The sequence below is a fragment of the Cydia strobilella genome, chromosome 9 (genome assembly GCF_947568885.1).
Source record: "Cydia strobilella chromosome 9, ilCydStro3.1, whole genome shotgun sequence".
In the NCBI taxonomy this organism is placed as follows: domain Eukaryota; kingdom Metazoa; phylum Arthropoda; class Insecta; order Lepidoptera; family Tortricidae; genus Cydia; species Cydia strobilella.
Window position 1 is genome coordinate 7,917,352 of NC_086049.1, and position 25,318 is coordinate 7,942,669.

At 36.3% G+C, this 25,318-nt stretch overlaps 3 protein-coding genes across 4 annotated transcripts in view; 1 reads left to right on the plus strand and 2 right to left on the minus strand.

The window, feature by feature from the left end:
* The window catches only part of LOC134743952 (uncharacterized), a 39,319-nt gene extending 29,020 nt beyond the window's left edge, over positions 1–10,299 (minus strand). Inside the window, exons 1-4 of the mRNA XM_063677583.1 lie at positions 10,193–10,299; positions 9,724–9,978; positions 9,365–9,687; positions 9,013–9,254 (exon numbers count right to left, since the gene is read on the minus strand). Of these exons, the coding sequence (XP_063533653.1) occupies positions 9,013–9,254; positions 9,365–9,687; positions 9,724–9,978; positions 10,193–10,299 (927 nt within the window). The remainder of the gene's footprint in view (positions 1–9,012; positions 9,255–9,364; positions 9,688–9,723; positions 9,979–10,192) is intronic.
* Positions 10,300–18,226: 7,927 nt separating this feature from the next.
* LOC134744230 (nibrin) lies at positions 18,227–20,295 on the plus strand. Its single transcript, XM_063677969.1, has one exon. The coding sequence runs from the start codon at positions 18,317–18,319 to the stop codon at positions 20,183–20,185; it is 1,869 nt and encodes a 622-aa protein (XP_063534039.1). The 5' UTR covers positions 18,227–18,316; the 3' UTR covers positions 20,186–20,295.
* On the minus strand, positions 20,288–25,254 carry LOC134744240 (ribosomal L1 domain-containing protein CG13096-like). Of its 2 annotated transcripts, none has more exons than XM_063677984.1 (5): positions 24,768–25,254; positions 24,339–24,477; positions 23,046–23,472; positions 22,658–22,820; positions 20,288–20,416 (listed from the first exon to the last, which is right to left on the minus strand). In XM_063677984.1, exons 1-5 carry the CDS (start codon positions 25,139–25,141, stop codon positions 20,323–20,325), a joined length of 1,197 nt encoding a protein of 398 aa, XP_063534054.1. In that variant the 5' UTR covers positions 25,142–25,254; the 3' UTR covers positions 20,288–20,322. The 2 variants fall into 2 exon arrangements, with proteins under 2 accessions (XP_063534054.1, XP_063534056.1); XM_063677986.1 differs by having other exon boundaries at positions 20,288–20,396; positions 22,644–22,820; positions 24,768–25,253.
* Positions 25,255–25,318: the final 64 nt, after the last annotated feature.

Genomic DNA, 25,318 nt, shown 5'->3' on the forward strand with positions numbered 1-25,318 from the left:
TTTGAAACTTCGTTAAAAGATATACTATTAATTTACAAGAAAACTAATTTCAGCGTTTTTGAAAATTCATCTCCTAAGGTGGTGAAAAGGGGGTTGAAAGTTTGTATGGAGATCTAAATTTTTTTCAAGTGCGGGACTTTAACTTTGTATATGGACATATCATACCGACTTAACTGGCTCCCTATTCGAGAACGGAGGTCCTTGCGTATTCTGTGCACACTATATTCTATTTTATTTGATCGGAATGCGCCCGGCTATCTTAGTTCGAAATTTAATTTTATAACCGCCCGATCAGGTTGCACCCTTCGTGAGTCCCGTAGTCTCAAGCTTACTGTTCCTTCTCATCGCACCGGTTTTGTTTCTAACTCCTTCACCCTTCACGCGATCCGGCTTTGGAATGATCTCCCACTCAACATCAGACAGGCTCCAACCAAGCTCTCGTTTAAGCGCATGTTACGCAACATTTTTTCGACAAGCTCACTGGTTAGTTGTCCATCGTAGGCATGGTATTATTTGCACTGGGTACATAAAATAGAGTAATATATATGTAAGTTTATTTAATTATAGTATGTATAGTATGTATATGTAAGTTTATTTTCGGTAGTGTGTATTATTTATCGCTATATTTTTTGTTTTAAGTTACCTATTCTGCTTTTTTTTGTTCAATGCCTGCATCTATCACTGTTTCTGTTTAGCCTGGTGGTTGACTGGTAGAGAATGCCTTTAGGCATTAAGTCCGCCATTTGTACTTTATTTGTTATATTGTGCAATAAAGTTTAAAATAAATAAAAATAAATTATTAGAATACAGGAAAAGTACTTTCAGTGTTTTCAAAAAGTCATCCCCTAAAAGGGTTAAAAAGGGATTAAATTTTTGAATCCATTACAAATGCTTTGAAACTTCTTAGAAAGCCATAATAGCCGATGACAAAAAAAGTTATTGGGACGTTTTGGAAAATTCAACCCCTATGGGGGTTAAAAAGGGGTCGAAAGTTTGTAGGGGTCCTATTTTTATTTTAAGCTAGGTACTTTTTGAAACTTCGTGGAAAGATATTCAATTAAAAGAGAAGAAAACTAATTTCAGCGTTTTTGAAAATTCATTTCCTAAGGTGGTGAAAAAGGGGTTGAAAATTTGTATGGAGATCTAGAATTTTTTCAATTGCAGGACTTGAAACATTGTATATATGGACATATTATTAGAATGCAGGAAAAGTAATTTCAGCGTTTTCAAAAATTCATCCCCTAAAAGGGTTAAAAAGGGGTTGAAAGTTTGAATGCTTTGAAACTTCTTAGAAAGCCATAATAGCCGATTCCAAAAAAAGTAATTTCTACGTTTTTGAAAATTCAACTCCTAAGGGGGTTAAATCCCGTCTATCCGTCTGTCTGCCTGTCACCAGGCTGTATCTCATCAACCGTGATAGCTAGACAGTTGAAATTTTCACAGATGATGTATTTCTGTTGCCGCTATAACAACAAATACTAAAAAGTACGGAACCCTAGGTGGGCGAGTCCGACTCGCACTTGTCCGGATTTTTTTTTTTTTTAGTTAGAGGCTTGCCACTTCGTAGTTTGTGAAAGTAAACTTCATGCATTGTATAATTATTAACAACCTAGCGACCCGCCCCGGCTCGCTGATGTGTTATAGGTACACATAAACCTTCCCCTTGAATCACTCTATCTATTAAAAAAACCCGCATCAAAATCCGTTGCGTAGTTTTAAAGATCTAAGCATACACAGGGACAGATAGACAGTTGGAAGCGACTTTGTTTTATACTATGTAGTGATGATAATTAACTGTCCCTACTGATATCTTTTGGTGCATAATAATATTCTATGCTCATGTAAAATATATAACCACCAAATCCAAACATACAAATCCACGCGTACGAAGTCGCGGGCAACAGCTAGTACAAAATATTTCTAGTGCGTTTATAATGTTCTTTTCATACTGTTATTCCCCTAGGATAGAAAAAGATTGCTCTAATGCGGGCCAGTAATACACTTCAAAATAATTGTGTTCGTGGTTTAATAGGCTTTTCACAGAAAATGCATTTGAAGGCATGAATCAATGGAACGTAACAATTAGTAGGAAGATGATTCGAAAACTAAGGGGTTAAATTATCATTCTCAAATATACACGGTGGCTAAAAAATAAGTGCATTCCCGTTGCCAGGGAGGTGTAGGGATTATATTGAGCAACTTTTACTATGGGACCAACCCCGAAATCACGAAAAAAAATTTGGCTGTTTAGTTACACTTTGGCTGGTCCATTTTCTATGGACCTATCTAATTTACCCTAAATTAGACATCCGCCTCCGGGGGCCAGCCTCAAGCGAAAAGCAATGATAATTTTGATTCTGAAATCTGAATTAGATCTGAATTATATTATTATAAACCAAATAAAGTACCGTCAAAACGTAGCCGCCTTAACGTAATACTGCAGTTTTTTTTACAATTTCGTTAATCATGTCAAAATAAATGAGAGCATCTACGTCAATTAATCAAAGTTAAACTGTAATTAGTAAACTGTCAATAATATGCTCATCAATCACTCATTTTTAGGGTTCGACCGTCGATAAGTCTTTTCGGACATCCAGTTTGACTCGTATGAATTATTCAGTAGATATAGATACTTACGTACTGAAGACTATGTAAAAGAAAACAAAAAGATATCTCTTATATATCACTAGATCATTTGAGAGCTCAGACACGGACTAATATTCGTAAAAGGTAACCCAATCCTTTTAATGTGTCAACTCAGCCTTTTATGCCAACATGATTACGAATTTTAAATGCATGCGCGCATTATAAGACATTTTAGTGACGTTTAATTTACTATCAGTCCGGTACATATTTAATCTCAGGTTAATTTGATTGGACCATTCGGACCTAATTCCTCCATTCGTATGAATAGTTTTAATTGATGTAAGTATAAAATAAATTCTTAAGTCTTTCATCATGTAAAGTATTTTGAGAATGCACAGTCAGCAAAGCTAGCTTGGCACCCCTTTATACAAATGTGTATGCACGGGTGTCAAGCTAATAGCTTTGGTGACTGTACCCATAAGTATCATATTCCAATTCACCATGCAAGTATTAATGTTATAGTAGTTGCAGTACCCTAAGGTGGTATAGACGGGATCTCTTAAGAGGATAGGGGACGATCGATTCTCCATACAAACGTTGGCCTCATTTTCCTCCCTGGATATTGACATTATGGAAAATGTTTTTGCACAATTTAATGTTTTTTTAATCATAGCTGCCCGACCGTTTGATTTTTTCGATTTTTACTTTATTATAAGAGTTAGGCTTTTAAAAATTTGCATGAAACCTGTTTTTCGCTCCTAACTCTTATAACAATTAAAAAATAAAAATAAAACATACGGTCGGGCATAGCTATTGAAGAGGTACATCAAATTGTGTAAAAATATTTTCATTAATGTTAATATCCAGAGAGAAGGGGGAATACGTTTGTATGGAAAACCGGTTTCGAAGCGTCGTCTCCTTTTATCTTAAAGCGATAAGAATGTCTGATGCTACTTTTATTTACATTGTAAATCTGTTTCCCATTTTGTTTTCTTTTGTGGTGCAATAATGAATATTTAGGTAAGTACTTACTTAATTAGTTGCCTACAAAACAACTACTTTTTCTTCACACATGTAATACAATTTTACAATTAAATTATCAAGCAAGAACCTAGCTCTCATTTTATATTTTGTACAACGTATTAATTGATATAGAGGTATAGATAGTCCTCAATTTTAATTAATATCGTGTTTGAAATGCTTTTCGTAAATATTTGAAAGCGTTATTTACCGTGGCTAAAAATAATTAATCAATCTGCTCTGAGCCGCTGGGTTAAAAAGGATTTCCTATTACCGCTAGACATTGCTCCTAAAAATTACAGGTCTGTGCATTGCTCGGACCGCCTACTGTCAAATTCCAATAATTTTGATCATTTAATATTTATATTTAATCCGAAAAGATTTGAATCCGTAGTGAAAATTGCAAAAACGGCCGCCATCTTAAATATCTTCATTTTGGTTTGATCTTAACATGATTCATGATAAATATTTATATTTGGGGTTCCGAAACGCCCTTTAACATAAAACCGTATCTAGTCAAAATTGTAAACATGGCCCCATCTTTTATTTCCACATTTTTGAATCCACTCTATATAGGTAATGATGTGGTCAAAACACTAGCTTTTTCAATTGTACGTTTTTGGCGAATCGCGAGTTTATAGTTGGAAGCGAACTACTAGTATAATTAAAACCGCAGCCTTTACAACATTGAAAATTTTATCTGGCTAAAAACACTATGCATTAATAATAACACGCCAACAATTACTTTATATTTCAATGGCGTTATTCATAAATGCCTCAAATTAAGTAACCCATGTCCACGAAAAAAAAAAGTGGTCGTGGATGATCTGGTATATCTTTTTACCGAGTGCACATTTTCGAGCAGTTTTTAATTTTTAATAATTTGTGTATATAATACTATATAACAAAAATAAAATCGTATTTTAATGAATGGGTTTGTGTGAGTTTTCGCCAAATAGGTATATTCCATCATACCTTTCATTGCTTGTACAGCGTTTTTTGACAATCTTCATTCGCTTCCTGCTACAATGTCACAACTGTATTTATATTTTTACAAGCTGTTTTACACACATTACAATGTCATCTTAACAAAAAAAAATTCTTGAAACTCATTTCTATTTGTGGTAGTCAGGAAGACTTTCTCTACTCTAGAACTGAAAGTAGTTTTTGTATGGGAGGCATTTTTTTGTCAAAAAGTAACACTCACCAAAGTTAAAAAACCTCAGAACAATTAGAAAAAGTCATAACGTATAATTTGGATTATCTAATAAAAAATAAAAACTATATTTAACAGGAAAACTTGGTAAATATTGTTAAAATTCATAGACTGTCTAACGTTATACTCGTATTATGTTTGTATTTTTAATATGTAGTTTGATATCCACAAATTATGTACAAAACGTGCTGCTTGAAAATTCACATTCATTTAAAAGATTTACACCATTATGCATGACCACTTTTTTTGGTGGACAGACTTTATTAATCGTTTGTCTTAATCTGTCACTGTAACGTATGTATTCGTAAGAAAAGGATAAAACAAAAAATAACTTATTGAGGCTTGTAAAGTTTTACGAAGAAGGGGGTAAGTATTCGAACCTTTTATAGAAAGATAGCATTTATAATTGATGCTTATCTACGGCCAATTTAGGCCAAATACAAAACAATGCTACGGCGTAGCCTCGTAGGCACAGCAGATAAGTTTCAGTGTAGGACCGCAGTTTGTGCAACAGGTACGCAAAATCATACGCGAATTCATGCAATTTTGCCTAGCAGCAGGACATTTGTCCTCATTTGAGTTTCATGTTGACAAAAGGCAACCTTTAACCCTACTCTTTAATCCCGTACAATTATCCTGTATAACTTCAAAGAGACCTAAACAAACTAACACGGAACCGACGGAGTCAACTCTGGAGATGTAATATATTAGGCAGTCTATCTCCGTCGGCCGAGTCAGATAACTCTTTATTTGCTATTCTTCTTGGCGGTAACATAACGAATAGAACTTTCAGACTTGCAATATGTATAGCGCGATGAACTCGCATTTTTATTCATGTTATTCATCGTGATCCGGAGGGACCCGACAGATTTTGTCTTGATCTTGCGATGCTAAAACGAACTGCGGAACAAATGATTTTATTAAAATTTTGATTTGTGCTGTACTCAGGTTAGTCTACACTTGTTGTAAATTTACCACCAATAATTAACAAATAAGTAATGTTGCCAGTCTGCCTGTGACCACGAACGTAACGGCACGTTCGAAACGTCAGGCCATAAATAAACGTAAGTTTGTACGCGATTAAGTCCCGTGTTAGTTTTAAAATTATGAGTGAAAATCGTGTTACTTTAAATCAGAATAAGTAATGTTGGTTATAATGCTTGGTTAAAATGCTTGGTTATAATTTTTGGACCCGGGTATGGTCTTAAACTACGTCCAACAAGAGAGGTCGCCCCACGTCGTACTCTGGGAAGGGCTGGGGGGGGGGGGGCAAAACCGCGCTCAACCATCTGTCATCTGCCCGAGGCAAAAGCAAAGCAACTTCGGCACCCCTTGCCACGCTGGCCGTGGACTTCTGCAACATCAGGGGTTTACATTCCAATCTTAATGCTGTCCACCTACACCTCGAGACAGCAAAGCCGGCCTTGCTCTTTTTGACCGAGACGCAGATAGCGTCTCCAGCGGACACATCTTACCTCTCCTACCCTGGGTACGGACTGGAACACTCCTTTTCGCCTAGGGCTGGTGCGTGTACGTTAGAGACGATATCAGTTTTCGTCGCCTCAACAATCTTGAAGGTAGGGACCTCTCCACCTTATGGCACAATAGGCATATTTAAACTTGAAAGCGCAATGGCCTTAGCTTTATAAGACTACAAAAATGTTACGACCTCACTACGTGATATTGATAAGTCTACGTAATCCCATTGCTTACACAGGAAAGCCATAGGTGCAGATAAATCGATAACGAAAGCACCTACCTACTTATTATCAGTTTACCCGCGGCGGGCGTTAATGATCGATACTTATCAGTAATGAACGGTTTATTTTCAGCTTCTTAGGATACTTTATGAAGAAATATATTCGTTATAGACTTAAGACTAGACTAACTATGTAACGGGGACAACGCCGTCCTCGAAACGTCAGAGGTAAATTTAAAACTTATTTTACGCGATTAAATCCCGCCGTTGTGAATAACAATATGTAACTAGTATTTTAAATAAAAAAAGAAATAAACTTTACCAATAATTAAAAACTTTTACAAACATAAATTGCAAAATAATGATGATTAATAAATTGTCATTTTGCAGGCATGTGCGGTAAATGATCTTGTACAGTCAAGTGTAAAAAATAAATATGGGTGCACACAACATACTCAATAATATGTCCCATAGCTCTCCGAATTAAGAACTATGGGACATATTTTTGAGTAAGTTGTAGGCACCCATATTTTTGAACTTGACTGTACCACCATATACCATATTATCATTTTACCGCATATCAGATAAGCGAGAAAATAGAAGCCAATATTTATATAAAACCAAGTTTTCGATGATATATATGTCATACGTGATAATTAAATATGTGATATGTGATACGCACGGTGATTTTAGTCGCTATCGGAAATAGTTGGTACATACTCACTGTGTTTGTAATGTAATTGTTATATTTTTTCTAATACGTTTAAATACGCCTCATGCGCGAATCACGGCGCGAAGCCGCGAACGTGAGTGTGGAGTCTAGTTCGCTAATCAGCGAAATCGACTCCACACTCGCGTTCGCGGCTTCGCGTCGCGTAGTCTGGAGCGGGCTTTTCATATGCAAAAATGTATTGCACCTTATTTTAATATGCCGTACTAAACATATTAAATATACCGCCGTACCCCCGCCGTATGCCGTACTTATAGGACGTCAAGCAATTGGAAGAAAAATTACCTAGAGGAACAATTTTCACTAGCGCAGATTTATTTTAAACTTACCTTCGAGTGGGGTTAAAAAGTAATTTGGACCAGACACAGACAAATGGGGAACAGAGAGCGTGAATAAAATAACGCGGAGTGGGCGAGAACATTTTTAGCACCCACGTTGGCCAGAGTTGATCATCGTTGATTTTTTCATTGTGATTGACATCTGTATATACAATTTATAGATTGTAAAAAAGTAATTGTATGGTTTTATTTTATGAAACCACGATGCAAGTGAAACATTTTTTCGGATTGTAGATATAGGCATTTAACTGAAAATATTCGGAAAATTATTCGAGTTAGTGTGTTAAAATCGGGTTTTTAATCTTAACTTATAAAAGCTCGCCCAACGCCAATCACGCCAATATAATTCAGCTACTCAACATGTTGCTGTAATTCATTATTAATTTGGCTTACTTATCAAACGGGAGTCTACCTTTACCAATTTTAGCCGTCTATGTTGAGCACTTGGTTGGTGGGGGGTTCAACAAATCGTTAAGCAGATTGTGGATTTGGTCATTTTAGTCCAAATTAATGCTATAATTTATCCGTATGTACGCATTTCCTTAATCTGACGGTTTTAATGTGAAAATCGGGCGCCGAAATTGTGGTCGTCAGATTAAGGAAATGCGTACAAATAGGTGTCATATTCAGTTAAAGAAAAAATATAGCATTAACGGACCCAAACGACCAAATCCACAATCAATTTTGTATGAAATTACAAGCAAATATCAGCCTTCGTTAATTAAGTATTGTAACCTTAGTCTGCTATTTTAATGACTGAACTCTAAGTACTAGAAATAAAGTAGAATTTTACTAATGCTGTATATAATTATGTAATGCGACATGCTAAAGACAGCCCAAAAAATTTGGGGCGATAGAATAAAAGTTTCACTTTAATAATGTGTCCGTTAACTCTGAGAACGACCTTCGGATTTTAGAAAGATACATCGGGTATCGGCGGTAACACGCGAAGGTGATACTGCTGTTCTTCTTTCTTATTAACTCACAAAAAGTTTTAAACTTACCGCAAAAAGTTAAGGATACCTATTGTCTCAATGTAAAATAAGCCCGAATATAATAACATTATGCTTAATATTCGGTTGATGACTATATTGCGATTTGACTTTTTGTCATAATCTAAATATAAAATAGATTCAGAATTTGAAATTCGAAAACCAAATTTGAAAACAGAACGTCACGCCGTCATTTACTACTTCTGGCGAAAATTACCTATATATAGAGTTGATAATACCAGTCACATATTTCAGTTCATATTTTATGGTAAAATTATTCAATTGGAAAATTGTGATAATATTGTAATTTTTAAAACTACCTATTCAATATCAGAGTCATTTGTATTAATTATAAATCGGTCACTATAATCGTCTATTTTATTTTCATATATACGGAAGTCTTCTTCACATTTAATTGCGTGTTGACAAACTTTTTTCCAATCTTCTGGACCAATCATATTGACCTTCTCTTGCAGTAGATTCTTTACGCTTGTCAAAGTCATATCAACATTACGTTGAGCTACGTATTGTTTTAATTGGGCCCATATATTCTCAATAGGATTAAAGTCTGGGTGGTACGGAGGTAAACGCAGAACAGAATGACCATGTTCAGCCAGTATTTTATCTATGGAGTATTGTATATGTTCGTGTTTGTATTGCAAAGGAGCCTCGTCTGCCAACAAACCACTGTGTGGTTTGGCAGAAGAACATATGTATTTAGTTGTAAGTAAGATTTTGAATAAACGTTTTTTTTTATATCGTAAATTCGTGGTTTTGTTAAGCTGGGGTCTACTGGAATATTATGTGTTGTCAACCAATCTATCATGTCTTGTTCCCGGGTATTAGAATTGGGCAGTTTTTCGGTGTATTTGTTGTGATATGGGGCGTTATCAACAACTAACACTGAATTCGTCGGCAAATTTGGAATAAGTTGATTTTTAACCCATTTTTCATAGTTCTCGCTATTCATCTCTTTGTGATAATCGCCTGTTGTGTCTGTAGATTTATACACAAGCAACGCACCAGGTACAAAACCATTTTCACTGCCGGCGTGAGCTATTATGAGACGTTGTCCTTTGGAAATTGGTTTTTTAATTCCTGCGTTGCTAGAGTCTGACCAACCTTTGCTACCAACGTGCGACGTGTGTATATACGACTCGTCCATATACACTATATCACTTCCTTCGTTCCTGCTTATTTTAATTTTATCTAAATATTTGGTCCTTTTCAGTCGCACATCATGCTTTTCCATCAAAGTTTTTCGATTATCCCTTGTTTTACAGTACCAAAATCCCATTTTTCGTAGAATTTTTCGTAGCGTGACTGTAGAACCCTTGAAATTAATAGCTTCTATTAGCTTCAACCGCAAATTTTTCAAATTCGGGAGTTCTTTGAATCTATTATGGAAATCATATATCATCCTTCTGATTACATCGTAATCAAAACTATCCAGATTTTACACAAAGTCCTTTCTGGGTCTCTTTTTCTTTGGCGTTTCAAAGGGCATGGATGGAGGTTTTTGGTCGGCTTCGCTTAATATTTTTCTTAATGTATGTTTTGAAATTCCTGTTGCTTCTATCACCCGGTCTTGAATTTTATTAAAATATTTACAAGTATTTAAAAGTTTCCGCTTCTCTTGAAAAATATTTGTATACATTATATATGATTTCCCGTGATTGTCCATTTACAGAAATACCCTTTTTGAGACGAGTCCCCATTTAGTTGCCAAAAAATATGAAATTAAATATATTCTTTACCTACTAGTTATGGTGGTATTAACTACTCTATATATTTTAAGGCTGAAAAGACGACTGCACTCTTTGGGTGTTGGGTTGCAACTAAATCATTAAGAAACTGTCACTTTCTATTACGCGATTACGTCCGATTTTACCCGAAAAACTAATGTCGTTCTAAGAGTTAACGGACTGTACGTCCCACAATAAAAAAGGAAACCGGCCAAGTGCGAGTCGGACGCGCGCACTCACTTTCGTAAAGACCACGCCTACGCCAATTTGACTTTGACTTTGAATGCCGGAACAACGCGAGGAAGATGATGATTAATTAGAAAGCCAACAATATATTCACTATTGAATCAATATTTTGTTTCTATACAGTTGCTTACAATAATAAATATATCAGAAGACAATTTTACACAGATCGACACAGTCCCACAGTAAGCTCAATAAGGCTTATGTTGTGGGTAATAGACTGACTAGACGATAAACCTAATATATGGTTATGTATATATATAAATGCTTATATACATAAACGTACATAACTCAAGAACAAATATTTGTAATAAACACACAAATAAATGTCCTTAACCAGGATTCGAACCCGAGACCACCTGCATCATGGGTCACTACACTACCGACTAGACTAGGACTGCTAGGAGGCCGTCGGAGGCGTCGGACAATGCCATATTATTTGATTATAAAAATGTAATTAGCAGTATAGTGGAATAATCGTATTTATCCGTAAACAGATATCCCTATCGATTCATATGAGAATTATGCAAAATTCGACCAATGTATGATTTATGTACCCGCAATAGCCCGGTTAGGTAATCAGTAATCACAGTTGAAATTGATTGTACCTACCTACCTACTTATATTGTATTACATTGAAAAATCAGTGAAATAAAATAAGGACGATACACTACATATAATGAAGAACTAAATGGCTAGGTACACTACAGATGAGGTCGACATACCTACATCGAATGTAATCTGTAATTGTTGGGAGAATGAAATGAAAATACTCTGCTACCTATAAGTTGATAAATACTACATTCAAATGGTGCCATAATAAAAAAAATCTGTAACATCATCAAATGCTTTAGACTGGTGATATTTTTAAACAGTAGCGTGTCCTCCATCAAATTGATCTGTCATCGAGCGCACTCGGAGCCTCGATCGGATGGATTGCATTTGTCACTAGAACCGACAGCTCCAATTATTATCGTATCAGCGACCCCGTTTGTGTTTACTACCAAGTTTCCTGACAAAGGATTCAGAAGGCGAGCCTTAATAAACTAACTTTATTCTTTTATCAATTCTAAAAGCGGAATTCTTTAAAGCTCTCCAATAAACTTTAGGGTTGCACTTACAGATTCTAAAAAAATTGATGAAACGCAACATGGTGAAATAGCCGCTATTATATGCTATATTTTTAATGTATCGTTGTAATACTACGAGAAGATTCGAGCGAGATGAGTCTATAAAACGGTTAGCAAGTTTTCTTTGTAATATTCAAAACGTTCACAAACAAGATGCCTCAAAATTTTAAATTGAAAGTCGCAGTGAGAAGGACAAAGAGCGTCCAGCCTCCGGCGGCGTCTCACAGCGATACCCCGGGGATACTTACAGTCGAGTAAACTTCTCACTCTATCCAGTTGTTATTACTAGCACAGGAAAGCATTCGTCTCCTATGACGCGTATAAGACTGGCTTAGTGTGATTTCCGATAATAATAGACAGATTTATCAGTTAAGCATTACATTCACCTTGCATCAAATAAGAGGTCGCATCGAGACTCGAGAACTGAGAACTGTATATATACTTGTGCTCTATGCGTTTTTCTTTTAGTCTCAGTAAAGAAAATAAAGCGAACGGCGATGGCGTCTCCAATGAAGACCCTACTTTCCACCCCGCCTTTTCACCCCCTTAAAGGATGACTTCTGGGATAAAAACTACCCTATGTAAGGACAAACTATCTCTATACCAAATTTCAACTAAATCGGTTCAGCGGTTTAAGCGTGAAGAGGTAACAGACAGACAGATAGACACACTTTCGCATTTAAAATATTAGTCTGGATAGGTACTATAGGTAGGTAGAGTAGTGAGTGAGACTCAAGTAAAAGGTAAAGGAAAAGGCTTTCCTTTTTAGGGTTCCGTACCTCAAAAGGAAAAAACGTAACCCTTATTATAGGATCACTTTGTTGTCCGTCCGTCTGTCCGTCCGACCGTCCGTCCATCTGTCTGTCACTGTCAAGACCCTTTATCTCGGCAACGCGTGGAGGTATCGAGTAAAACCAAACCATGTCTACAGTCTCTTGACGCTGTGAAAAAATCTAACTTCTAAGTTAACGTAAAAAAGATACGGCTGTTTATGCCGCAAAAAAACTTATATTTCGACACTGAAGGGAATCAAAATTGATAGGGTACTTCCCGTTAACCGAGAACTATGAAATTTGGCAAGTAATATCTACTTACACTACAAATACAGGGAAAAATCTAAAAACCGTAAACTTGTAAAATAAACGTGAAATTTGTACGGAACCCTCGGTGGGCGAGTGCGACTCGCACCTGGCCGGGTATTTTATACTGACCAGACCCTTATCTCACCACGCTGCTGACAACTGTCACCTGACATTGACAATGCCCCGTAGGTGTATTGCTGGCCCAACAAGTAAACATTGGCGCTGTGTACCGTCTTTACTTACCGACCCAGAAACGAGGAGGAAATTTCAATGTTAGGTGTCAATTGCCAAGTTAATGAAATAGATACATAGGTGCCAGAAAACTCTAAGCGAGTTAGTTTTGACAGCATTGGGGTCGACGCAAAAAAGGTAGGGAAGACATGGCATAAGCAATCAAGTTGGTGAATATATCATCATTGGCCACATCATCTGTTGTAGATGCTTGTTGCGGCGCTTGTGGGTTTATGGGGTCCCGCATCGCCGTTGATGGCTATAAAGTCCTATCGCAGCGCGGCATTTCTTGAGAGACGAAATATACCGACCGATACACATCCAAGGGATCTTAAGGCATTTGGAGATGCCTTGCGAATCTTGCGATAAGATATCGGCAGATACCAAAATATATATTTCAGCTTCGTAACGTAATATATATTCACTTCGTCTAAATCGTCTGTGATGGCGCAGATTATTACACGGTAAACGGTTCGCCAGAGGCGACAAGCTCAGCGTTGTGAATAACGTAGATTTCTAATGTTTCCAGTCCGTATTTACCGTCAGTGTCAGTGTGTACCTATTTACCGTCAAGCTCACATGATAGGTACCTACTACCTACTTACCTACATAAATTGTAAAACATTAACCGTGGCGTGGATTGAATCTGGCGATGAAAAGTGTACAACCAAAGCAAGTGCTACCTACACAGCTGGCGCCATCGCCACATCTACACCATGACACACAAATACATTTTGTTAAGGCGGTTCCCTGAGCCAGAAGGCGAAAAATCTCCTTATATGATCATGTTTTTCTAAGAGGCGTTGATATTCGTAGACTTGGAAAAAATATATGTAGTTCTTGACTATATTATCTTTAATAACATAGCTTCCGATACACGAATTATGACACTTCGCTCGATACAATTAATTCCCAAAGTAACCTCTATCTCGGACTTTTAATCAAACTTTACTCGGTTATTTATTATGTGACTAGCTGTGCCCGCGGCTCCGCCCGCGTGGAATTCGGTCTGTGTCAGTAAGCTGCTAATTCACCCCTAATTTCTCTCACTCTCCGCTGGAGGCGGAACTTAAAGTAAAGTTGGCAGATGGGTACGCTAGAGGATTGTAGTCCAGATAAAATATTTTACAATTAGGTACCGCTAAATAAAACTACACTCCAACTTTCGCCCTTATTCAAAATTAAATTGATTCAGCGGTTTGAGCATGAAGGGGAATTCAAAAAAAGTATTTTTTTCAATTTTTTTGGGTATATACTTCGGAATGGTATCATTTTGATATCATAAATGAATTCGGCATCCCTGATTTATTCGAAAACGATACCAAACTTGGCCTAGTAGCTTAAACGATATAGATATCAAGATAAAGTTGAGACACCCCTCCCCCCCCCCCTCTACATATTTACATCACAAATCTTGTTATTATGTGATACTATAAACAAAAAAAGAAGATAAGATAAGATAAGATAAGATAAGATATTTCTTTATTGTACAACCGTGTTACAGAGGTGTTATGTGGTGTGATACATGTGAGTTTCAACGGTAACCCAATTCGGGTATACAATGGACACTTAAAACTAAATTAAAACTAAGAAACACTTAACTATTATACACGTACATAGCATAGCTATCAGTACAGGGGACACAGTATCATAAAGAATATAATTCAAAGAAATCCTTTAGTGAATAGAATTCATTCTTAATAAGCCATTTTTTTAAACTACGCATAAATTCTATGCCATCTAACATTTTCAATTCAAAAAACAATCTCTTAACTTTAATACTAATTTCATAGCTTTCGAATTTCGATATTGTAAGGAACGTAAGGTAACGTTTTTAAAATAAATAAAAATCGACAAAATTCGATCAAAACTGACACTTGGCACAGATTAATAAATAGTTACCACTTGGCGCGCATGATCTTTCCCGTTCTTTCTTGCGAAATGTGACACTGACAGCGGCAAACCGATGGAACGGCCTTAAGTATGGTTTTTATGTTAATGGCTACAAAAGTAGGTAGGTATATAATATGACTTGTAATAAAAAGGTACAAAATCTTACCTCGCTCCGCTTCGCAACAGCTAGCCACGACTGTTTGTCACCAACTCACCACGAAACGAAACATGGCGAACCTGATGAAGTTGCACCGATTTCATTAAGAATCACTTTTTCAGGGTTGAAGTGCTCACCTCACAGTGATCTCATATAACATAACAATGGCAAAATGTACCGATGGCACACTGACGTAACGCGAAGATTTAATACGGGTACTTCTGAACTCTTCTATCTAAGTATCTATTATTTGTATCTTGCTCGATATAACATAGTTTGAATTAATGAATAAATTCTGTAACGTAAACAGATTTTTGATATTAATGACATTAATGGTCGACTACGACAGTCTCACAGGGTCTCCATACAAACGTAGCCCCTATTTTCCTCTGGATATTGACAAGTTACTCTATGATATTGACATTATGCAAAACTTTTTTTCATAACTTGATGTATAAATATTAACCATAGCTATGCTACGTTTGACTTTTTTCGATTTTCTGATTACTGTAAAAATTAGTAGCAAAAAACCACGGATTTAGATTTTAATAAACCGGATGGAGTACACGGGCCAAAAAGTGTGTCCACATGAGAAGTGGGCGGTTGCATCTCTTTCTAATTAGGGTGACCATAAGTCATATGTATGTGGGATATTAGGATAAGTTGGAATGTATAGTTTGGCCAAGATCTTTTTTCATTCATGCATAGGAAGTCAGAGAGAATGGATATAGTTTTTTTCTCCTCTGTAAAACGCTTCTCAAACCCTTACTTAATTTAGTCGTTATAAAAGCTGTTACTGATGACAGACAAACTGACAGACGGACAGCGGAGTCTTAGTGATAGGGACCCTATCATAGGGTCCCGTTTTTACCCTTTGGGTACGGAACCCAAAAAATGGTCACTTTTTTTCATTTGTAGTCTGCCTCTTTCGCACTCATGGTATGTTCATATACGTAATGGCTTCTCTTTTGCACACTTCAGTTATTCTTTAAGCGTCATCGTAGTTAGTTGCACCATTTTTTTTTAATTTGCCGCCTTCGTGTACTGACGGAAATGTGTGTTCAACTTATATTGAATATTATTTATAAATGTGTCTGTAATATTTAAGGATTTTGGATTTAAATTTTGGCAATTATAAAGCTCTCATTACGTGCACAAATAAATCATTTATCTATATATCTACTCACATACTAATTATTTAAAGTATGTTTATCTTTATTGTTACCTATTTCGTTCGCAAGTCGCTGACTACTGTTCAGATAATAAACTGCTATTACTTTAATGTGTAAATTTACTCGAATATTCATATTTTAGCATGATATTGTTATTTTAATTTTAATTTTAATGTTAAATTGTAATTGTATATTTTTAGCGTAACTACAACTAATGTAAAAATCTGTAACTTACCTATAGTGGAAGAGCGGTATTCTCTTAATACAAGTATTTACATTACTTAAAAAGAGATACTAGCCCAATTACCGAAACATTGTATGCTACCAAAATAAATAATTTTAATTTTAATTTTTAATTTTTTTAATTTATGCTATCTATCTATCAACCAAATAATTAAACATGCCGAAATAAAGATATACTTATTTAGGTAAATTTATTTTTACATTAAGTAAGTACGTAGGTAATAACAACTCTGTAAGGCCGATTCACATCGTGCCGACATCATAGTCACCCTAATGAGTTTGACACTGTTTTCTTGTATTTTTATCGTAAACTTTAATAGTTGAGGCTTACCTGCGTAAAGATATACCACAATCAACAAAACTCTCACTTCTGCAACCTTTCACACAATATCTTTTACCCATTTTATACTTTATTTCGAAAATAAATCTTGAGCGCCGCCATTCATGTATTTTGAAAATTTCTTTATCAAGTTGGGGATACCAATTAATATTCAAAGTTACTACAAATACTACAATGTCTACCATATTAAAATTAATGTATTTTTTGTTGTGCACATGCTTGGTTAAATCAGTTAATAATATTGACATTATAACTATTTACAAATTACGTAAAAGATGTCAGAACCGCACTCTGAATATAGCACTTAAATAATATAAGAAGGTATTTAATTTTAGTAGTTATTGATATAAATACTACCAAAATGGTATTTTTTTAACATTGGCAACATGTGCGAGTGGGACACCGCGACCCACTTTTGCTATCTCATGTGGACCGTTTTCTCTAGTCTGGTACGAACATCTTTCTGGCTCGGTGATAAGGTTCAATTTAGTATGGCAAAAAAAGTGACAGCTTGCTCCTGTTTAGGGTATAACTTCATGCAAAAAACATATTTCATAAAAAAAATAGAGAATCATACTATCTTTGTCTTACACTAGTACTAGCACCCAAAAGAAAAGGATGAGTATAGTTTCTTTGTTATTAGGGTTCCGTACCCAAAGGGTAAAAACGGGACCCTATTACTAAGACTCCGCTGTCCATCTGTCCGTCTGTCACCAGGCTGTATCTCATGAACCGTGATAGCTAGACAGTTGAAATTTTCACTGATGATGTATTTCTGTTGCCGCTATAACAACAAATACTAAAAACAGAATAAAATAAATATTTAAGTGGGACTCCCATACAACAAACATGATTTTTTTGCCGTTTTTTGCGTAATGGTACCGAACCCTTCGTGCGCGAGTCCAACTCGCACTTGGCCGGTTTTTCTTATTTACCGACAATCTGGTTTGACCAACTATAATTGCAAATTCAAAAAAAATCAAACGCTAGCTGTTGTTGATGTACAACAAATGGGGTTGGCCGGTCGAAATAATTAGCAGATTTTTAATGCCCTGGATACCAGCCCTTTAAGCAAAATCTCATAGAAAACGGGGCAAGCTATGATGCCACACGGTCGGTGATAAGGACAAAGCATGGCACTATTTACTCTTTCCTCTTATAGGAATCGCAGTAAGACTATCATTCTCTATCAAAGAGTGTCAGGCCCAGGCCCTTGCTTCCGATATATCGGCTATGATACGTTGTCTCATTCTAACTTATCGCTCTACTTCACTAGATTTTGCCGATAAATCGCAAAGGTCTCGTAAGCTCTTTACATTGACGGTCTATAGGAAGCTTAAAACTTTATCTTGCCTGAGGTTTACAATTACCGGCTCATTATCTGTGGTCCGTACCCGCTTCCGCTTGTTTCCGACTCGATTGAGTATTGAGTTCGTAGTCATACTGTTGTTGTTAAATTTATTGATATGTTAGATTAAATTACAAGAAAACAAAAGAAAATGTGGTGTTTAATATCTCAGATTGATTCTAGACTGATATATATTGTAGTTGAAGGCAACAATGTAACAGTAGGCAGAACTTTGGATTCTCAATGTGGAAGTTTTGCAGTTATTGAAGACGCCTCGATAAGTAGAAAACATGCATGTCTGTCAATAATTCAGGAGAATTTATACTTACAAGACTTGGGTTCTCGGTATGGGACCTTCTTGAATCAAACCAGTGAAAGACTAGGAGTGACTTCCAAGGTGCAGATTAAGCACAACGATATAGTAAGATTTGGAAAACTCAATAGTGTTTGGACAGTTCAGGAAATCAAATATGTGACATGCACTTCAACTTTGAAGGGCGAGAATCTTCAGAGTTTAAGAATAGTGCTTGGAAAAATGGGTGCTTCATTAAAGAGTGAGTGGGATGACACATGTACATATCTAACTATGCCAGCTATAACATTAACAATAAAAGTTGTTCTAGCATTAGCACAGGGCTCTTATATAGTTACACCTCAATTTTGGAATGATGTCTTACATGCTGTTACAAATAGCACAACATTGCCAAACCCAAAAAACTTCACCCCGCAAGTCATAGAATCAACTATCAACAAAGAAGATGTTATGTTTCTTCCTGATGAGAGAAGGAGCAAATTATTCACTGGCAAAAAATTCATTTTCTTTTCAAGAAGACAACTCGAAATGTATAAACTGGTTTTACTTAAGAGCTCTGCTACTCCCTTATTATTAAGTGAATCCAAGATGACAAAGTCTATGCTTGTCGGCCCTGACGTTGTTGTAATTCAATACAACATTGGTAACACCTCTCAAGAATCACAAGCACAAAGGAATCTGTTAAATGATATCATTAACTATCTCAACAGCAAAGGGAAAAGGGCTGTTGCTGATGCCGAAATTGGCCTGGCCATATTGTATTGTTCTATCGACAAATATTGCAATCCAGAGTTTAGCTTCACTTCTGAAGTCTTTAAGCAGCCAACAACTTCTAACAATAAAATGATGGAAATTCTTGCACAAGACACACAGGAAACGCAAAGATTGCAGTGCAAGAAAGAAAATGTCATGATAAATGAAAGTTTAACACCAAAACACAACAGTTTTAACACATCTACTATGGTGAACACTGACAATGTTAGTGCCAAAAGAAAATTAACTGAAGATATCTCTGATAACATTATGAATTTAAATAAAAAGGTGGCAACTACTATGCACCAGTCAATGAATGCTGATGGTGCTAAAAGAAAGTTGACTGATGAGGAAGCACTTGGTAATCAAAATAAGAAAATGGCGTTAGACACTAGTGAATCTAATGATGATGCCTTCAATTTTATCAATCCAACAGCTGATTCGGAAAAGTCTACTAAGGCAACTGAGAAAAAACTTAATTTCTTCAAACCAGCCAGAAAAAATTTACACTCTGCTGAAAATGATGATGATTTGTTCAACTTTGTTCAGGATACAACTAAAAGTTCTAATTCCAAGCAACTGTCTATAAAGAAAATGTTTGAAACGAGAACTCAAACCAGTAAAGAGACACCTCAAACAAGCTCTTCAACTGCAGCACAAAACAACAATGCTCTAAAAAAAGAGGAATCTGATGAGGAAGACCTGCACAGCCGAATGAATGACTTAGATCTAGGGTCCACTATAGTAATGATCAGACGGGACTTAATAGTCAAGAAAGAATTACTAAAAATTGAGGACCAAACTGACCAAGGAAAGAATTTCAAAAAGTTCAAGAAAGTGTGGCCTGTTAAAATGCAGGTTACAATCATACCTAAATCATCAATGAGCATCATTAAACCTGAAGGTTTTGATGTCAATGAAATAAGTAGTTTGACTACAAGTGATACTGAATGACCCTATAAATGTTGTTATGCAAATTATGCAATAAATACTAAACGAACAAATTGTGATTCTTCCAAGAATTTTGTATTAAGTTATGTTCCAAATTAAAAACAATTTAAAGATGAATGTTTTATTAATTTAAATAAGAACTAGTCTGAATCTTCCGCCAGTTCTTCTTCCTCTTCTTTTTCTCCCTCATCTTCCTCCATTTCTTCTACATCCTCTGCTTCTTCTTCTGTGTCACTGTAAATATAAACACTTTGTCAGATACTATATTTAGTTTTTTAATAAGTAACAGATATGTACATCATATATGACGATTTACATTACTTTGCTTTCATAATAGTTACTTAATTTTATAAAGCGTTTTTCAATAGCAAGATGCTTTGTGAACGTCAGGATGGCGGGTGGACCTCGGCGATTTCAACGAAATATTTATAAACAAATTGTACCTTCAGTGTACCTTTAATAAAAACCAGTGTACCTCTACCTAAAACGAGATATTTAACAAAAAAGGTCCACCCGCCATTCTGACGTCAGGATGGCGGGTGGACCTATGAAATCTTGCATTATACCGCACTAAAAGTATGCAGTCATATTGTACCTTCAGTGTAACTGTGTAAACTTTCATTAGAAATCATGTATATCTATCCCTAAAATGAGCTAGGCACAAAACAGGTCCACCCGCCAACCTGACGCCAGGCCTATGAAATCTTGCATTAGGTATTTCACGCGAAATCTATTTATAGTGTACCTTCGTAAACTTTTATAGGAAATAGGTATATCTATCCCTAAAACGAGCAAGGCCCAAAACAAGGTCCACCCACCAACCTGACGTCAGGTTGGTGGGTGGATTCTAATCAAACTAAAATGAATGAACAAGGCTCATCTCAATTTTTATCTTGATTGTGTTTTCAGCAACTGTTTTGAATCCCTGAAGAGGTTTTTGTAGGCTTAGGCCTACTGTCCACGGAAGCGTAGCTGCATAGACGCGTACTCGTCATTGTACGCTTGCTGTACGCTTGCTTGCAGCCTACATACAAAACCGCACAACTCTGTCGACGGAGCGGCAACGTCGCGTCAGCGACGCTGCATGCAAGCTTCACGCCGCTGGGCGTACTGCATGTCATACGCCGGGCTGCATCGCAAGGAATAGCACGTTGAGTTTTTGTAAATAACGTCTTCATCGTTGGACGACATTCTCACGAATGAAAGGAAATGTAGGCTACGATACGCTTACGCTACGCTTCGTGAACAACGTCTGTACGCCGGGCTGCATGGCAGCTGCACTGCGTATTCATGCAGCGTTTATGCAGCTACGCGTCGTGGACAGTAGGCCTTAGCTTAAATGTGACGCGCTGACGCGACAGTATTTTGACCTACTACACAAACCATCCCTTTGTAATTTATAGTGAAAGATAGGTACTGTCAAGATGCACTCGTGTTTAGCCTACGCCTTATAAGAAAATAGCCTTTTTAGGGTTCCGTAGCCAAATGGCAAAAAACGGAACCCTTATAGATTCGTCATGTCTGTCTGTCTGTCCGTCCGTCCGTATGTCACAGCCACTTTTTTCCGAAACTAAAAACTATACTGTTGAAACTTGGTAAGTAGATGCTTTCTGTGAACCGCATTAAGATTTTCACACAAAAATAGAAAAAAAAAACAATAAATTTTGGGGTTCCCCATAAATAGAACTGAAACTCAAATTTTTTTTTCATCAAACCCATACGTGTGGGGTATCTATAGATAGGTCTTCGAAAATGATATTGAGGTTTCTAATATCATTTTTTTCTAAACTGAATAGTTTGCGCGAGAGACCTTTCCAAATTGGTAAAATGTGTGTGTGTGTGTGTGTGTGTCCCGTAACTTCTAAAATAAGAGAATGATAAAACTAAAAAAAATATATGATGTACATTACCATGCAAACTTCCACCGAAAATTGTTTTGAACGAGATCTAGTAAGTAGTTTTTTTTAATACGTCATAAATCGTAAACCGCAATTTACCTTTCACTCACGTTTCACATAAAAAATACATTGTTTAAATTGTGTAACGTACGGAACCCTCGGTGCGCGAGTCCGACTCGCATTTGGCCGGTTTTTTTAAGAAGAAGAAGTCATTGTCAGTTATTTTTTTTATACCTAACATACTATTTTTTTAATCAGGTATAAAGTGATTTACTGACAGTCTGATACATACATTTAAAATAATGATTAAGTATATTTTGTGTAATATTAGGCAACATTACAGACAGCCGCCCACGTCATTCTCGAATGCCCAGGGGTGGCAGAGTACGGGCACAACACCTCGGTCCACCTGGATCACTCCGAGAAGTCGTCGGCAAAATCAAGGGTCTGTTAGTCTTCTTGGGAGTTGGGTTGGCAAGAATAGTGCTGACAACCCATCAAGCGAAATAGGCGCAATATTACGACATCGAGTTGCGGAAACCAAGCCCGCGAGGACCTATCACCTAGGCACCATTACCTTGTATTTTTTTTGTTTATCTGTTCTCTTCTGACTTTAACTGTGCCATCTGGAGCCACTCTCACAACACCATCATGAAGTGTTGTCAACTCATCTTCCAATATGGAGAAGTTTTTGGGCTTCTTCTGTTTTAGCTTTGGAGTATTAACTGCATTTGATGACCCTAGAAGAATAATGATAAATATTATAAGAATGTTTTCTTTAAACTAAACAATTATATTTTACTACAATTCTTTACCAAAGAAAGACAAAGTTTGTAGCCTCTTCATAATTAAGAGTCTCAGACTGCATGTCTATTGCCCAGTGGGGCAATGTGATCTGATTACCCAACAAATTACCCAAAAATGTTCTTACTTTCTAAATTTCTAGAACAACTAGTATTACTTACTCAGGGAAAGATAAAGTGGAAGAGACATTGATGTTGGCAATTTAATATTAACGGCTCTGATATTAGGTTCTCCTCCAGGGTATCTAACTTTCAACTGATCCACCAAGGACAATATATTTTCCTTTAAAGCTTTTTGGGACATTCCTGTATGGCCTATATTAACTACTGAGGTAGTCCCTTCAGGCAGCCGCAGCATTACAGTGCGCAGACCAACATCAATTTGTTTCTTAAGATCTCCCTTCTCATTTATTCTCACAGGAATCAACATGTTGTGTTTCTTGAAAAACATTTTCCCGAGCATATGAGAAACGTGGCTTTGAACTCTTGTGTCCACCATAATGAAGTCATGCTGGGTCATCAATCGTCTTTTGAGTTCAAACTGGTCATATTCCACTTTTAGTTGTCTCACAGGCAGCACTGTTTTAACCTGGAATTGGTATTGTTTACCGTGGGTTACATAGTATAACATAACTCTCATATTTGGCTAGTTCTTGAAAAAAGCAAAGTCAGTGTGTGTAGAATGGAAAGATGTGGGGACGGTCACAAAAACCAGCTAATCTGTCAGTATAACCGGACATAATTTAATGCAGGATTTATAGGTCATAGTAGGGATACCGCCGTTTAGCCAAAATATTTTTTGCCAAATTTTACTTCCCAACAAACTTATGGCATCAGTTTCATTTCCCAAATGAAATTTTAGCAAGTTTTTATTTTCGCAACCATTTCATTTTCCAACCCCATACTTGCGAAATAAAAACGACATACTAGGTTGGGTTAGGTTAGGTTGGATTATGAAAATTTGCGAAATGAAATTTCGCCCAAGTAAAAATATGGGATAAATAGTTTGGGAACTGAAAGTTTGTCAAGAAATTTTCGCCGAAACATCAGTAAACCGTCATAGTGTGATTGGTCACTATAAGCAAAGTCATTGTCACAAAGAATTTTATATGAAAACCGAACTTTGCACAGTAATTACGTCATAGTAAGCGGTTGGTCAGTATAAGCGGAGTCATAATAGGGCTTGGCATTAGCAATACAATATGGTTATTTGAAAGAATTGAAAGAGACTACTACTTTTTAGTGATAAGACCACATGTGGTCTACCATTACATTACACATACACAATGGACTACAGATTAAACTCTTATTTTTCATTATACAATAACTATGACTAAGGTGGATTGAAAGTCTAATAATTAATCTGACATTTTGAGAAAGCAATTAATCTAGAAGTGAAGAATAAAATAATTATAAAAATCTACAATAAATTATCAAATAATTTTGGCCACATACTTGTGTAACTCCAGCTTGCCTTAGGATCTCTTCCCAGTGATCAACTGTAGGTTCATGGTCTATCTTCCTGCCTTTCTTAAGGTCTGGTGTAATCAAACAAACTTCTCCCGTTGAAGCTGCAGTACTGTGTGGGAGTACCCTAGAAAAGGAAGATTATTAAAAACTTGCCTTAGAATAAGGCCATTAAATGCCATTAAGGATTAAATGAGCAGTTTGCAGACAGAAAGTACCACTTGGCAACACAACTTGGTACCTGTAGTATCTGTGGCCAGAAAATGTAATATTTGTTTTCATTCACATCATCAATTAGAATTCACAGGTCAGACTGACGCACAACAATGTCTCTTCACACTCAAAATGACAACCAATGGACACTAAAAAATCTTACTACTAAAGTGAATATCAAATGCTGAAATAATAATAACTTACAGCTTTATATTCGCAGAAGTGTTCTGGATCTTCATGCAATGTATTTCCGCAAATATTACAGTCTCATCTTCCAGCAGAGTATTTTTATTCTTGTAGTTCTCAGATAATTGCTGAAGAGCAGATAGGCACTTGACCACAAGTTCTTCTGTAATATATTTTGAAGGCATGACATATTTGCTTTTCTTACTACTTTTTACTGCCTCTGATGCTTTGACTGGAGTCACTGCTTTTTCAATTTCCTTAACATTTTCTTTTAATATTTTCTTGGCTGGTTTCTTAACTACTTCTGTGGCCTTTTTCTTTTCTATCTTGGTAGGTGTTTGTATCTTATCTCGCTTAGTTTTTTTTACAGAAGCTTGCTTTATTGACACCATTTTAATTAAATTAATAACGCCTCTACTCAAAATAGGATAAAATTAAAGGTTATTTGAACAACCGCGTGCAAGTGTTTACTACTTTACTGACTACGTCCGGTCACAGATTAATAAATTTCGGGACACAGAGACACTAGACACAGTACACAGTACAGTGATAGTCTAACCCGTTCGTAT